Raw genomic sequence first — 12,306 nt, forward strand, 5'->3', positions numbered from 1 at the left:
TGCCGGGGAGAGGCGGGGAGGAGAGGGGCGGGCGGGAGCTGAGGGGCCGGCTGCCCGCTGCCCGCTCCGCTCGTTCTCCGAGGGCAGGAGGGGAGAAACTTCCGAGCCGTCCGGGCGGGCAGGGGCCGCCTGGATGCCGCCTCCCCCCGGCGCCGGCAGCGGGGCGGCCGCCGCTCCGCTCCCTCCTCCCCCGGCGGCCGCGGGGCGTGCGGGGCGCGGGGCTCGGCCCGGCCCCTGAGGGCGCCGCCTCGCCGCCGCCTCCCGCCTCAGCCGCCGCCGCCGCCCGCCCTCCCTTCGCCACCTGCCGCTCCCTGCCTCGCCGAGGCGCCGGGCAGCGGCTTCTCCCCATCGCCGCCGCCCGCCATGGAGCCGCCCGCGGGTCGCCGGCAGCCCTGAGCCCCGCTCTGCCCCGCCGGCCCCGCGCCGCCCGCCCCGAGCCCGCATGGAGCCGCCGCTCGCCCCGCCGAAGACGGCGCTGCCCGTGCTGAGGAAAGTTCGCAGGAGGCGGGAGATGCTGCTGCAGCAGCTGGGCTTCATCTGCGCCATCCTCTTCTTCGCCTGGTGCATGTCCAGCCTGCTCTCCAGGCTGGGTGAGTGGCCCGGCAGCGGGCACCGGAGGCTCCGCGCAGGGCAGGGGGCGGCGGGGTCGGGAGTTTGCGGCCGGGGGTGCCCCGGCTGCCTCCGGAGGGAGCCTGGGGCTGATATTGGGGTCTGGGGGGGTTTGGGGCGGCTCTGCATGGATCCCGGTCCTCCCCGGTCGCTCCTGGTCCCGCCGGCCGTGGCCACCTCGCCCCGCTGACCCCGAGCCCCCAGCAGCCGCGGCTGCCGCCTCTCCATCGCCTCTCTCCCACCCACCCCAAACCGCAGCGTGGGTTTGACCAGAAATTTGGTGTTTTAGGCAAGGAGCGGAGCCGACCTCGTGTTTTACAGAGTCCGTTGCACCTGCTGTGCGAGTGCCATGTCGGTGAAGCGATGCGTTTGTCATCTGCATCGCTCCCGCTCGTGGGCTTTTGGTTTTGTTTTTCCACCTGCTGGCACGGTTTGGGCTATAAACCAGCTACTTCGGGCCCTTTTCCTGCAGCGTGCTTTGCATCCCCCAGCTGTGAAGCCTGAGGTTGCTGGGACACCTCTTGTGTCCTTAGGTAGGACCGCCAGCCTTCCTTGAGGGTTTAATCAAAATCAAATGAAGCCCAGAGCCCATCTCTGCGTTTCATACAACCATTAGGATGGGCCACCTGCTTAAATCACAGTTGAAGGTAAATTGTGACCTTTAGGAAAAAAAAAATCTAGTGGAACTTCTCATATTTTGTAATGCTCTTACCCTTAAATTATTACCTGTTTGAGATGTATCTGGGATGGCAACGAGCCATCCATACAAGAATTTAATGCCTTACACTATATTAGCATATAGCTTATCTTAAAACTTTCAGCATTTTTTAATTGAGGTTTCAGAATATACTCCTGCTTTATTTAGAATGGTTTGTCATACATGTGATTTTTTTTTCCCCCTTGCAGTGGTGATATATTTTTGTAAATATACTGGTTTGTGAAGGCAGCGAGCTGGGTTATGGTTATGTTTAGATGGTTTGAGGTTTTTGTTCCAGATAAAGGTTTTCCAGACCTTTTTTGGGCTTGGGTGAAAAATGTCATGACTAATGAAAGTTTTTAATCTCTGTGGTTATCAGCTAAATCCCTGATAACCTAATTTTTGATGGTATGCTGCATCAGGCAGTTTTTTTCTTTTCAGCCGGCTAATTTACAGTATATTGTATCCATAAACACTGACCATCTGTTCTTCATGTTCCTTAGAACTGTGACAGCAGACTATTTTAGCAAATACTCTAGCCAAACTAACTTTCCCAAGCTAGATTTTTTTGTAACAGTCACTGTAGCAAACCACAAGCATTCCATGCTGACTGAGCATAAGTTGTAAGATCAGGCATGGAAGATTTCTTGTTATTAGAATATGTTCATTTGAAATAGCTCAGGTTGAAATGGAAGTGATTTAATTAAAGAAATTTGTTCTTCCTATGATTATTATAATTGTATGCCCCGCGTTATCACAAGTGCTCCTCATGCACTGTATTCAGTAAGTGCTACTGAGACTGCTTCAGGAATATGAGTTTAGGCAAAAGCTCCCCTGACTTTTGAAGATGTTTCTCTTTCTTAAGACCTGTGGGGCTTCACAGTGCTGTTATTTTTCATCTTCCTCAACAAATTATGCAGGGATTGATGTTATCATGTACACCCAACACTGAAAAGACTGGCCCGTTAATTCAGATTAAGGCAAAATACAACTGCAACTTGTGAATATGCATTTTTATGTTTTAGAAGTCAGTGATGTAATATATGCAAGTGCAGATGACTAAGATTATTGCTCATGTCAGCATAGCTGGCCTGGTTTCATCTGTAGGATCTGTGAATGTTGAGTTTCAAGGGTACAGGTTTCAGCATTTGCTTGCTGCAGAATTATTTTTGGGTTGTGGGTCACAGACAGGTACTCTGATAGCCAGAACATGCCGATGGCTCTGATACCACACCTTCACAGGCCCTTTTACCCTCTGTAGCTAGGAGCACCTGGCATACACATGTAGGCATGTGCCGCTGTGGCACCTTCATTTTGTCACGTTCACCTTCTGATGGTCTGTCCATGGTCCTGGCCAGCCGGGCATACAGTCCAGTTAAAGTGATAAAGGAAAAGACTGGTGACAGCAGACATAACCTCTTTGTATTTAATATAGGCCAAGAATCAGCTGTTGCAGACAGACATGTATTGTCAGAGACATGGAGGAATAGAAGATTGATGGCATCACCTAATGGGACACATGAAGGAAAGAACTGTACAGAGCCAGGTAAGATGGGAAAACTTTATGACGTCTTGTAAGCTCTTGAGATGTATTGTGCGAGGCGGTCATGATGAAGCTGCAGGAAACAAAAGCGGAAACTTTAAAAAAATAATAAAAGCAGAACTATTCTATGTAGAGAGATTTTGTGTGTGTGTGTGCGTGCAATATAATATGATGAGTTTATCTATCAAAAGTAAGAGTCAGTATTCAGATGTATGTATGTTTTGGGGTTGTTCTCAGACTTGTGTTGACAATCTGATTTCTCAAGTTTTGTTTCTTTTGGTTATTACTCCTCTCTAGCTGATGCTGTGTATATTGCAATGGTAATGAGAGAAGCACTCTTCTTGATACTATAGGTAGTGAAACATACAGTGTTTGAGATACCACCTGAGCACAGTAATTTGTACTCATTACCTCTGTGAATTTAATCATGCTTTGCTAGTTTAGTGATAAGCTCTGTATTCAGAGTAGGAGTTCATATTTTGTGGAGGGGTATGAGGCAAGTAATATGGAAACCCTGAAACCCATTTTACTTCAAGTTATCTATTCTGGCCAGGGGATAATAATTGATTGAGAGCAGGGATAGATGACGCATTTTAATACCAATGTTAGTCCACAACACTTTCATCTTCCCATCTGTCTTTCCAGTGTATATTTCCTTTCTCTCTCTCCTTGCTTCTCTGTGGTTTGTGGTGTGTGGGAGATGAGACATTTTGCCAATGGCACTAGCCAAATTAATTTAAAGTTCAGATTTTTTTTTCTTTTGCAATATGACTCTTTGATCAACTAGGGGATGACAGTAGAGTCTGTACCTTCTTGCAAATAGTGACAGCATGAGTTCTGGGATCCTATCAGTCCCAGGCATTGAGGAGTCTGGAGCAGCATTCCCTTCTCTCAGTTACATGTTTGTTATAATACTGAGGCAGCTATCGTATAGAGTCAGGGTTACTGCTGTGCTTATGCATTTTCTGAGAGGAATGGAAGAACATTGCGGAAAGTATGGGCATCCAAAAGCTTTAGCTCTATTGTCTTGATGTCCAAGGGCTTCTCTGTACTTCTGTTAAGAATTTGGTGAGTTAGTTTACTGATATTTGCATCTGTAACCTTATGACATTGTTGGTATATCTGTCAAAGTTGTTCACAGATGAGAAAGAAGAGATACAAGACACTTTGGAAAGATGCAATTATTCTTGAATATTCAGTTGTTCTCTGCTATTGATGAATAGCCAGTTAATTCTATTCTTTCCCATTCCTATTACGTTTTCCTCTGCGTATGTGGATGTATCAATGTGATCATGTGTGGACACATACTTGGCGGCACACTCAAACCCAAGCCAACAAAGACCACAAAGTTATTGAAGTTGGATCAGAGAGATGACCCTCAAAGTTTTTGATGGGGATTTCCACTTGGGATGAATGAGAACTTATTTACAACGAAATGATGAAACTGTTAAGGGAAAACGTGTTTATTGCATAAATTGCAATACTGTGAGCAGTGCTGACTTCTCCAGATGTTTGAAACAAATCATAGGATCATAGAATGGCTTGAGTTGAAGGAACCTTAAAGATCATCTAGTTCCATCCCACCTGCTGCGGGCATGCCCCATCCTATGGTTCAGCTCCCTCTGGTCCTTAAAAACTCTAAGGTCAGTTTAAGAATAACTGGGTTAAATAAATCCAACTGGATCATTTGATTTGCTTTATGAAATTCAGGTAGCTGAGGTGCACTTTTCAACCACAAGAGCTGGACACATGGAAGCTGGGAGGCCCAAATATGCTTCAGACTTCTCATGTTTTTAGAAAACTATAATGAGACTTGTGTTAAATTTACAGTTTCTATTCACAGTGTTGGAATATGTCTTTCTTTTTAATAAGTGTTTCTCCAGTTAGAACACAGATTTACAGATCAGACATGTCACAGGTTTACAATTGTGGCATTTTTAGTCACTTCCTGTTATTCTGTAGCTACGTACAGCTTATCTCTCTGGATCTTCTGCAGCTGAAGGGGGGATTGTTGCAAGAGTGGCTAGATGTAAGATAGCTACAAATAAGGGGAACATCTGAAAATATCTGAAACTGATGCTTGTTGGACAAGAATGGGTTTGTAAGAACCCATGTTTGTTATTGCTCAGTAGTAACTTCTGCAGATTTTTATTTTTTTTGGTTCCTATCTGGTAGCTGGAGATAGAGATTTGCAGTGTGATGAGAAGAAGGTACAACGACCTAAAACCTATCAAAAAGGAACAAGTAGAATAGCTCTTCTCCATGATAATGCAGCTTGCGTAATCCTGTGACTACATTTGGGGAAAGTAGTCACAGGTTAAGTGACTTGGCAAAGAGACCAAGTGAAGTGAAAGGCCAAGAGGCTTGATTGAGATCACGTGGAAAATTGGTGAGAAAATGTGGGTTTTCAGTTGGGACAAGCAAACTTTCATTCATCCCAGAAAACCACCCTTCTAAATTTAATGAAAATCTCAGGAATGTGTTTAACATTTTAAATGTCTGGTTGTTTATTTTTTATTATTAGTATTTTTATTTTTTTCCATCTTAAGAACATATAGTTATTAGGCATATTTGTTATATGAATATGGTGCTCTGTATGGGCTCCCTTATAGGAAGTACTTATTCTTACCCAAGCCATTTTTGTATCTGCTTTAAGCACTAGGGGCTCTACAGATGCGTGTGTGTGTGTGGTACATAGCAGTTTCCTTGTGTTAGGTGGATGTTTCTCTATATGTGTTTAGGATACAAGAACTTCATACCTCGGGGAACGCAAGTTCTTGCTGAGAGCCTGTTAATCCTTTGTGTCATTGCAGTGCTGTTGCTGCGCTCCCTTTTTATTAGCTTCCCACACAAGTCTGCAGCTTCACTTCTCTTTTCCCAAAGGCTTTCAACAAAGTTAATTTATTTACCACTTCATCCCCTTTTCTTGCTTACATGCAAATAAAAAAAATCCCCAGTTGTCAGAAGTTGCAGCTATAGAAGTTTATAAGACCATGAAAGCCTTTCAGTTCATGACAGTGGTAAGAAATGCTCATCCTTGGTTGAATACATCTTGGGGGAAAAAAACTCCATAAGCCTGTGGTAGTAATGTTAGAAGCCCTTGGAAACTGCTGTCTGCTAGAAGCTCAGATGGCCTACGCTGTATGAGATTGTCTCATTTACAGGAGTAGATGATTTTGTGTTGTGTTCTTCTGGAAATGTTATTAATACTTCTGAGGCTATTGTATCACAATTAAAAAAAAAAACAAAAACCAAAACCAACAACCTTTGAAGTCTTTGCAATGTTGCTCTAAATAAGAACTCCAGTGCTCTGACAAAGGAAAGGAAAAAATGTATTTGTGTGTGTGTCTTTGTATGTAAAGAAGGAAGGAGGATGGGGAGAAGGTAGCAATTTATTTGTTAGCAAAATAGAACTAGAGGGGAAAGGTTTGTCTGACATTAGAAGGCTAGAGGGACTGATATTCATGAATATCTTAAAGGGTGCTACACACTTTTTCTGATGGTAACTGTTCTGCAGTCCTAGGCAGCTAAAGATCCTACTGATCCAATAAAGGCAATGACAGAACTGTAGCTTGGCTGCAGGAAGGAGATGGAGCACTCGTGAACACCAAGCCAACCCCAGTTTTCATCCGGACTAGGACCAAAGCTAGTGTGCTGTACAGCAATTTTCCATTAAAGATTCTGGCCTGAAACTCCCTGTTGGAAGCTCCTCTGCCATGAAGGGTACAGCTGGTGGTGGCCAGTGCCAGGACAGTGGGCACAAACTGGAAGGCAAAAGGCTCTGACCCTGACCCTTCAGCTGACCACTTAAAGTGATCAGAAAGGGAGAGTCGTCATTAGTGTCTTCACAGATCTCATTAGTTTGCAACCAATTTTCTTGCCTTACCCAAGCTCCTGGTTCCATCTGCCATCAGCTCACTAGCTTGCGGTGCCATCTGCCCAGCGAGTCAGATTTCTAGCTTCCCTGCTCCTGTGGCTCGCCTCTCGTTTCACGATGTTCCCATGATCTCCGTGTCTTCCAGAACTCTGAGTAATGCTTCGAGAGCTCACCCCGTGAGCAGGGGTGACCAGGCGCTGCGGTGTTTGGAGCCACGTGGCTGTGCTGGATCATGCTAGGCTAGTAACAACTGGTCTGGGCTCCTTTCCATTGTGAATGTTTTCAAGTCATCTCTGTATACATCACAGAGAATACTTTAATGACTTGCTGTGATTTAGAAATTTCTGTTAGTCTTCTGACATTTGTCAGTGGGCTGCCTTGAAACTGGAAGAGTCTGTGGGCTTTCCTATCCAGAGGTTTGTCAGCCACGGACAGTTCATGAGCTGCATTGATTTTAAGCAACCGGGGATTTGGTTCCAGTGTGCTCCTCCTATTGTTATCGGTGGGTAATGATGAATTATGGGCTGGGGGAAAGGCAGAGGTTAGCATTTCATTCTGAGTCATGCTGCCTTTTTACTTTAGAATTAAAAGGCACATTGTAGCAATGCTTTCTGTTCCTGCAGTGAGAGAAAAAGAATTAGTCCTCTACAACGAAATAAAGTGTGTTTCCCAGCAGCATGTGTGTAACTTGAGTTCAGAGTCAGGATCAAAAGTTATTAAGTCTGTGTATATTTTACACTGCTAGTTATTCAAACCTCGGGGACTCATGTAGAATGTGATGCATTGTAGAGAAACTCCAGAAGTCTCTACGTACCGTAGAGAATACAAGAGCCTGTTACTTTTTCTGCAAAAATCAATGATGGTGTTCTCGCTGACTAGAGGAGACAAGACTGACTCTTCCAAGTAATTTTCCAAAATGACAGAAAAAGCTACTTTGTGTACAGTCATAGTCAAGACACTATAGGAAGCATTGTTTTCCCTAATTTTTTTTTTTTTTTAATAAAAAGTAGTGCTTAGTTAGATGCATCATTCTCAATGTGTGGGATTTACGTCATTTTTTTCTTAATCCTTATAGACTCCTTAGTGTGTAAGATCATAAACTCTGTGTTAAGTGTTGATCTAAACATACTTTTATTGCTGGTGGAATATGTCATTTTGTGCTATGTATTTTTTTAAACAATGTGAAATGTATATTTATTTTAAACAATTTGCTCATGATCTTCACTAGATCAAAATTCTATTTCTTAAGAGAGATAAGTGCCTTAGACCCTCATTTTAAGGTAGTATTACTAATAATTTCACTGTAACCCCTTGTTTCACGAGCAGTCTAAATTGGTAAGCTCAACGTGACCTGAAGGTTCTTTCATTCTGCATTCACACAGTGCCTAGCACAGCAAGACTACGTCTGACTAAGGTAATACAGACAATAACTGTGTTATTTGCAAATATTCCTCCCCAACCTTTCATAATCAGTCAGACTTTTTCTCTGTCCTGATGCATAGAAAATGTGCAGCTGTTGTGGTATGACAGATTCACTGATAGTGCATACATTTTGACTTAAAATATTTCTTTATTCACACATCTTATGTGAATAAAGAAAGAACAGGAAATTTATCAGCCTTAAATATTCTAGTCTTGTGTTGGTCTAAAAGAAAATGAAAATGAGGAAAGGTTTTTTTTTTAAAAAATCTTATTTTCTCATATGAATATGGTATTCAGATATATAGGTGCAATGTCCAGCAAATGTGTATGTACACGTGCACAGATGCATGTATTTATGCAGTGGAAGACTTACTAACCAGCTGGCATGTCACTTATTTCTGTAGCCAATTGTCGTATGCTTGTAAGGTTTCTTTGCTTTGTTTTTGTTTTGATTTAAAAAAAAAAAAAAAGTTGCTAGACTCACTCTTGTCCCTGTAGATGCTGAGCAGTAAACTTTATTGATCGTGATCTCATTTGGATGGTTCCTGTTTGCAGGGGGAGATAGATGTGTGATGATTTGAAACCGTTTTAAGTGGATGTGTTGAGGGCAAATGACAAACGTGTAATGGCAAGTTTTCCATGTGTGGCTCCCAGCGTCTCCTGTTCAGAATTCACACCTACATTTAGGTTGAACTTCTCACACTCTTTGCCTGTCTTACTGATGTGAGCATTTGAAGGGCTGACAGGTGGATGTCATTTAAGTTAATTAGGATTTTAATTTTTTTTTTGTGAACCAGGTTAGGAAATATGCTTTGTTTGAAGCTGAAATTTCAAAAATAGCCAACCTTCTCTCTGAGCTGTTCATTTTATAGCAGTGTATTAATACTGACATCCAAAAGAGTTGAAAGGAATGAGACAAACATCTCTCTGTGCTTGGCTTAACCTGCCTGTGGCATCCCCTGGAGAGCTGAGAACAGAAAGCGAACTCCAGGGTAATTTATCCATTTCCCCAGGTCTAGGCGCCAAATTTGCAGGAAGTAGTTTACCACACAGTAAATAAGTGTCTGACTAAAATGCCAGTTAGAGATGTAGAAAACAAGAGCAAATGAAGCAAAATGAAATACGATTTAATTTATTACTGTATATTCTTAAACCCAATTAAGACATTACTTCCTATAATCTTTATTTCACTTGATTTAAACTTATTTACAGTTGGTTTTGCTCCAGTTAAAACACACTGGATTATAGTTTTTACAAGGTGTGTCTTTGCTCTGAAACATAGAAGTAGGCTTGAAGTGAAGATGGTATTTGAGTAGAAGGTTGGATTAATCTGACCTCTGATAGGTCCCTTCCAGCCTCTATTTTCCTCTGATGTGGTACATTAACCAAATGAGCTACGTTTCACTTGGAACATATTTGAAATCCTGAATTGGAGATGTCAAAGTTAACAAGACTGGTGCAACCAGGTCTTCATGGTGTTGCTGACTATCCCACCCTTATAGTGGGACTATGTGCGTGAATCTGGATTCGATTCTCACTTGTATGACCGTGCAGACAGACCTTTCTATGTGGAAATCTGCTCCATTTTCCACCCACTGAAAATCTTGCTGTTGGCATAAAAGGCATGTTTAAATTTACCCATCCTCATCTATGGCAATTTCCTTTTCACTCCTTACTTTTCACCTTACTATCTCTGATGTCTTGCCACATACTGCAGCTGAGACAGAAAGAGCTCCTCTTGTACTTTATATCAAGCACAACTGTCACCACACCTTGCTCTAGTCTTGGAGGAGACAGGGTGGAAAGGCATTGCAAATCAATCTGTGTGAGCATTAATCCATACCCTGGGGGCTGGTCTAGGACAGCGTCTTTACGAGACACTGGATTATTTGATGTTAAAACACTGGCTTTATTACTTGCTAGTGTAATTTAATTGACTGGAGAGAAAGAAAAGAGAATGTTTTTCATGGGAAGTTGTAAGTGGACACTAGCCATGCTTAGATGGCAGTGCTTTGTAGCCAATTTTAGGCTAGCTGACAAGTCCCATTGCAAGAACTTGCTTGAATTGCTTGTAATTTTGGCAGACTTAGAGCATTTGAAGCTGATACAGTGAGTGTTTGCTTCACATGGATTGCTAGTTTAATAGGAAATGTAAAAGACAAGTGTGAGTGCTTTTGTGTGGCCAGCTTGATAAATTTTAAACAGCCTTTAAACTGTATGAAAAGCAACCAAACAAGCAACCCCATTTTCTTCCCTTCAAAGAGCCACTTGTTATGTCACTGATGCATACATAATTGTAGACTAAAACTCAAAATTACCAGCTTTGAATTTCTTCTGAGTCACTTTTGAGGCCATCTGAAGTTTCTGAAGCATCTACCTTTGAGTCTGCGTTTAGTCCCGTGAGTTGTAGAACACCATGGAGAGCAAAGATGCTGTCTCTGTGCTTTCAGCATCTCTTGGTCCATAGCTTGGACCACACCACGTGGAGGATTCAGGTGAAACTGGACAAGAACAGAACTGGGCTGTGGGGAATTAGTTTGTAGAAAGGAACTGCAGGTAGAAAATAGTCACCAGAAGTTTCAAGAAGGATAGAGAAACTTGGGCTTGAGTTGAAACTTGAGTTGAGTGTTAGGAAAACTAAGGTTATCCACAGCTGGGGACTGGAGTTGGAGGATAGGTGAAAGGGATGCAAAATCAAGAGTGGAAGGAGGCTGAATTTGGATAATGAAATCTGGGAGAATCCTGGCAATAGCAGGGCAAGGAGGCTGGCCCTGGGAACTAGTAAGTGGAGATAGTGATAAAAAGGGTAAGAGAAATAAAAGTGCAGTGAGAAGTTTGGTTTAGGCTGGGCAAGGCGTCCAGAATGAAAAGCAACAGGAGGCTCTAAAAAGAGATGGGGTTACAGAAGGGCTATGCTTTAGCCTTGTGTTTGGCACATAAAACTGGAAACATTCACAGTTTATATCTATCTATCTATCTATATATATTAATGGTTTGGGCATGCATTTTCAGAGCCTGTACTAGTGGGAGCACCTAGGTACAAAGCGATGTAGAAGGCTCCACCCAAACCAGACCTTCCTGAGCCTCAGTTCTGAACCTCAGCATTTGTTTCAAGGGCCAAAATGACTGATTAAAAATATACTTAGGCACAGTGCACAATTTCATTACAGTAAATTTTAAACTTTGTTCTGCTAATATTTTTGACAAGGACCCTCATTAACTGAATTATTTTATCAGAAGTTACAGAATTTTCTTATACATTTCTGTCACCATATCCATTACTAGATGTGGTTATCCACCTTAGCAGGCTGAAAATATTCCATGAACCTGCTGACAATTAAACTGGCATCACTCCTGTTATGCAGCAAGGCAAACCCCTCAGGCAATAAAGAGTGATGGTTTCCTTTATTCTTTAAAGTTGACAGACATTGAAGACATTATAGCAGAAAACATATTAGCCTTAGAAAGTGTGAGTCAAATTCATTCCTGCTGGGACTCTGCTGATAAGGTGAAGTACAGCAGAGCAGACACTTCAGGTAGGATGCAGTCTATGTGTCTATCTGCTTGCTCAATTGTTTCCTTTTTTACCACATTAAGTTAATGGTTTAACGTTAATGACAGGTGCTGGATTAACGACTTTAAGAGAGTGACATTCTCTACCCGTGCAGGGAGCGGTGGCCATCGTGCCTCCATCGTTCCTGCCAACACAAAAGATTTAGACTTTGCCTGTTCAGTTTCCACCCATGCTTGCTTTTTAGGCTATTCTCAGAGCTTGCTGACACCTGATGACTTTTTTTTTCCTTGCATATGATGCAGTCACTTGTTCAGTGGGTTGAGGGTAACGTGACTGGATCCATTGTGCGGAGGGATTTGAACCTTTGAATAGCGAGATGTAAAGATTCGCAGATGGTGGGAAATTTCTCAACTTTGGGAATGGTGAAGTTAAAATGGATGAAACTATGTTTAGAAGCTCAAAGAGGCTGAAATGGGAAAAAATAGATTTTTTTTTTTTTTCCATTTATTGTGAATCAGCATGTGCTTTGAATTTTGAGTTTCTAGCCCAAAATACAGAGAGAGGCATTGTTCGTTAAGGCATCTGGGAGCATATCTGCACTGCTGTACGCTGCCTTAACTCCACTGTGTCGCTGCAGCCACGGC

The 12,306-nt window shown here is 42.7% G+C and overlaps 1 protein-coding gene across 3 annotated transcripts in view; it reads left to right on the plus strand.

The window, feature by feature from the left end:
* The first annotated feature begins 277 nt into the window (after window positions 1–277).
* SLC24A4 (solute carrier family 24 member 4) overlaps window positions 278–12,306 on the plus strand; it is a 94,062-nt gene continuing 82,033 nt past the window's right edge. Inside the window, exons 1-2 of one of the 3 annotated variants that reach the window (XM_084522769.1) lie at window positions 278–590; window positions 2,742–2,852. In XM_084522769.1, the coding sequence (XP_084378895.1) occupies window positions 443–590; window positions 2,742–2,852 (259 nt within the window). In that variant the 5' untranslated portion in view covers window positions 278–442. The remainder of the gene's footprint in view (window positions 591–2,741; window positions 2,853–12,306) is intronic. The other 2 variants (XM_084522767.1, XM_084522768.1) reach the window with 2 other exon arrangements.

Source organism: Aythya ferina, assembly GCF_964211825.1.
Source record: "Aythya ferina genome assembly, chromosome: 5".
NCBI classification, from domain to species: Eukaryota; Metazoa; Chordata; class Aves; order Anseriformes; family Anatidae; genus Aythya; species Aythya ferina.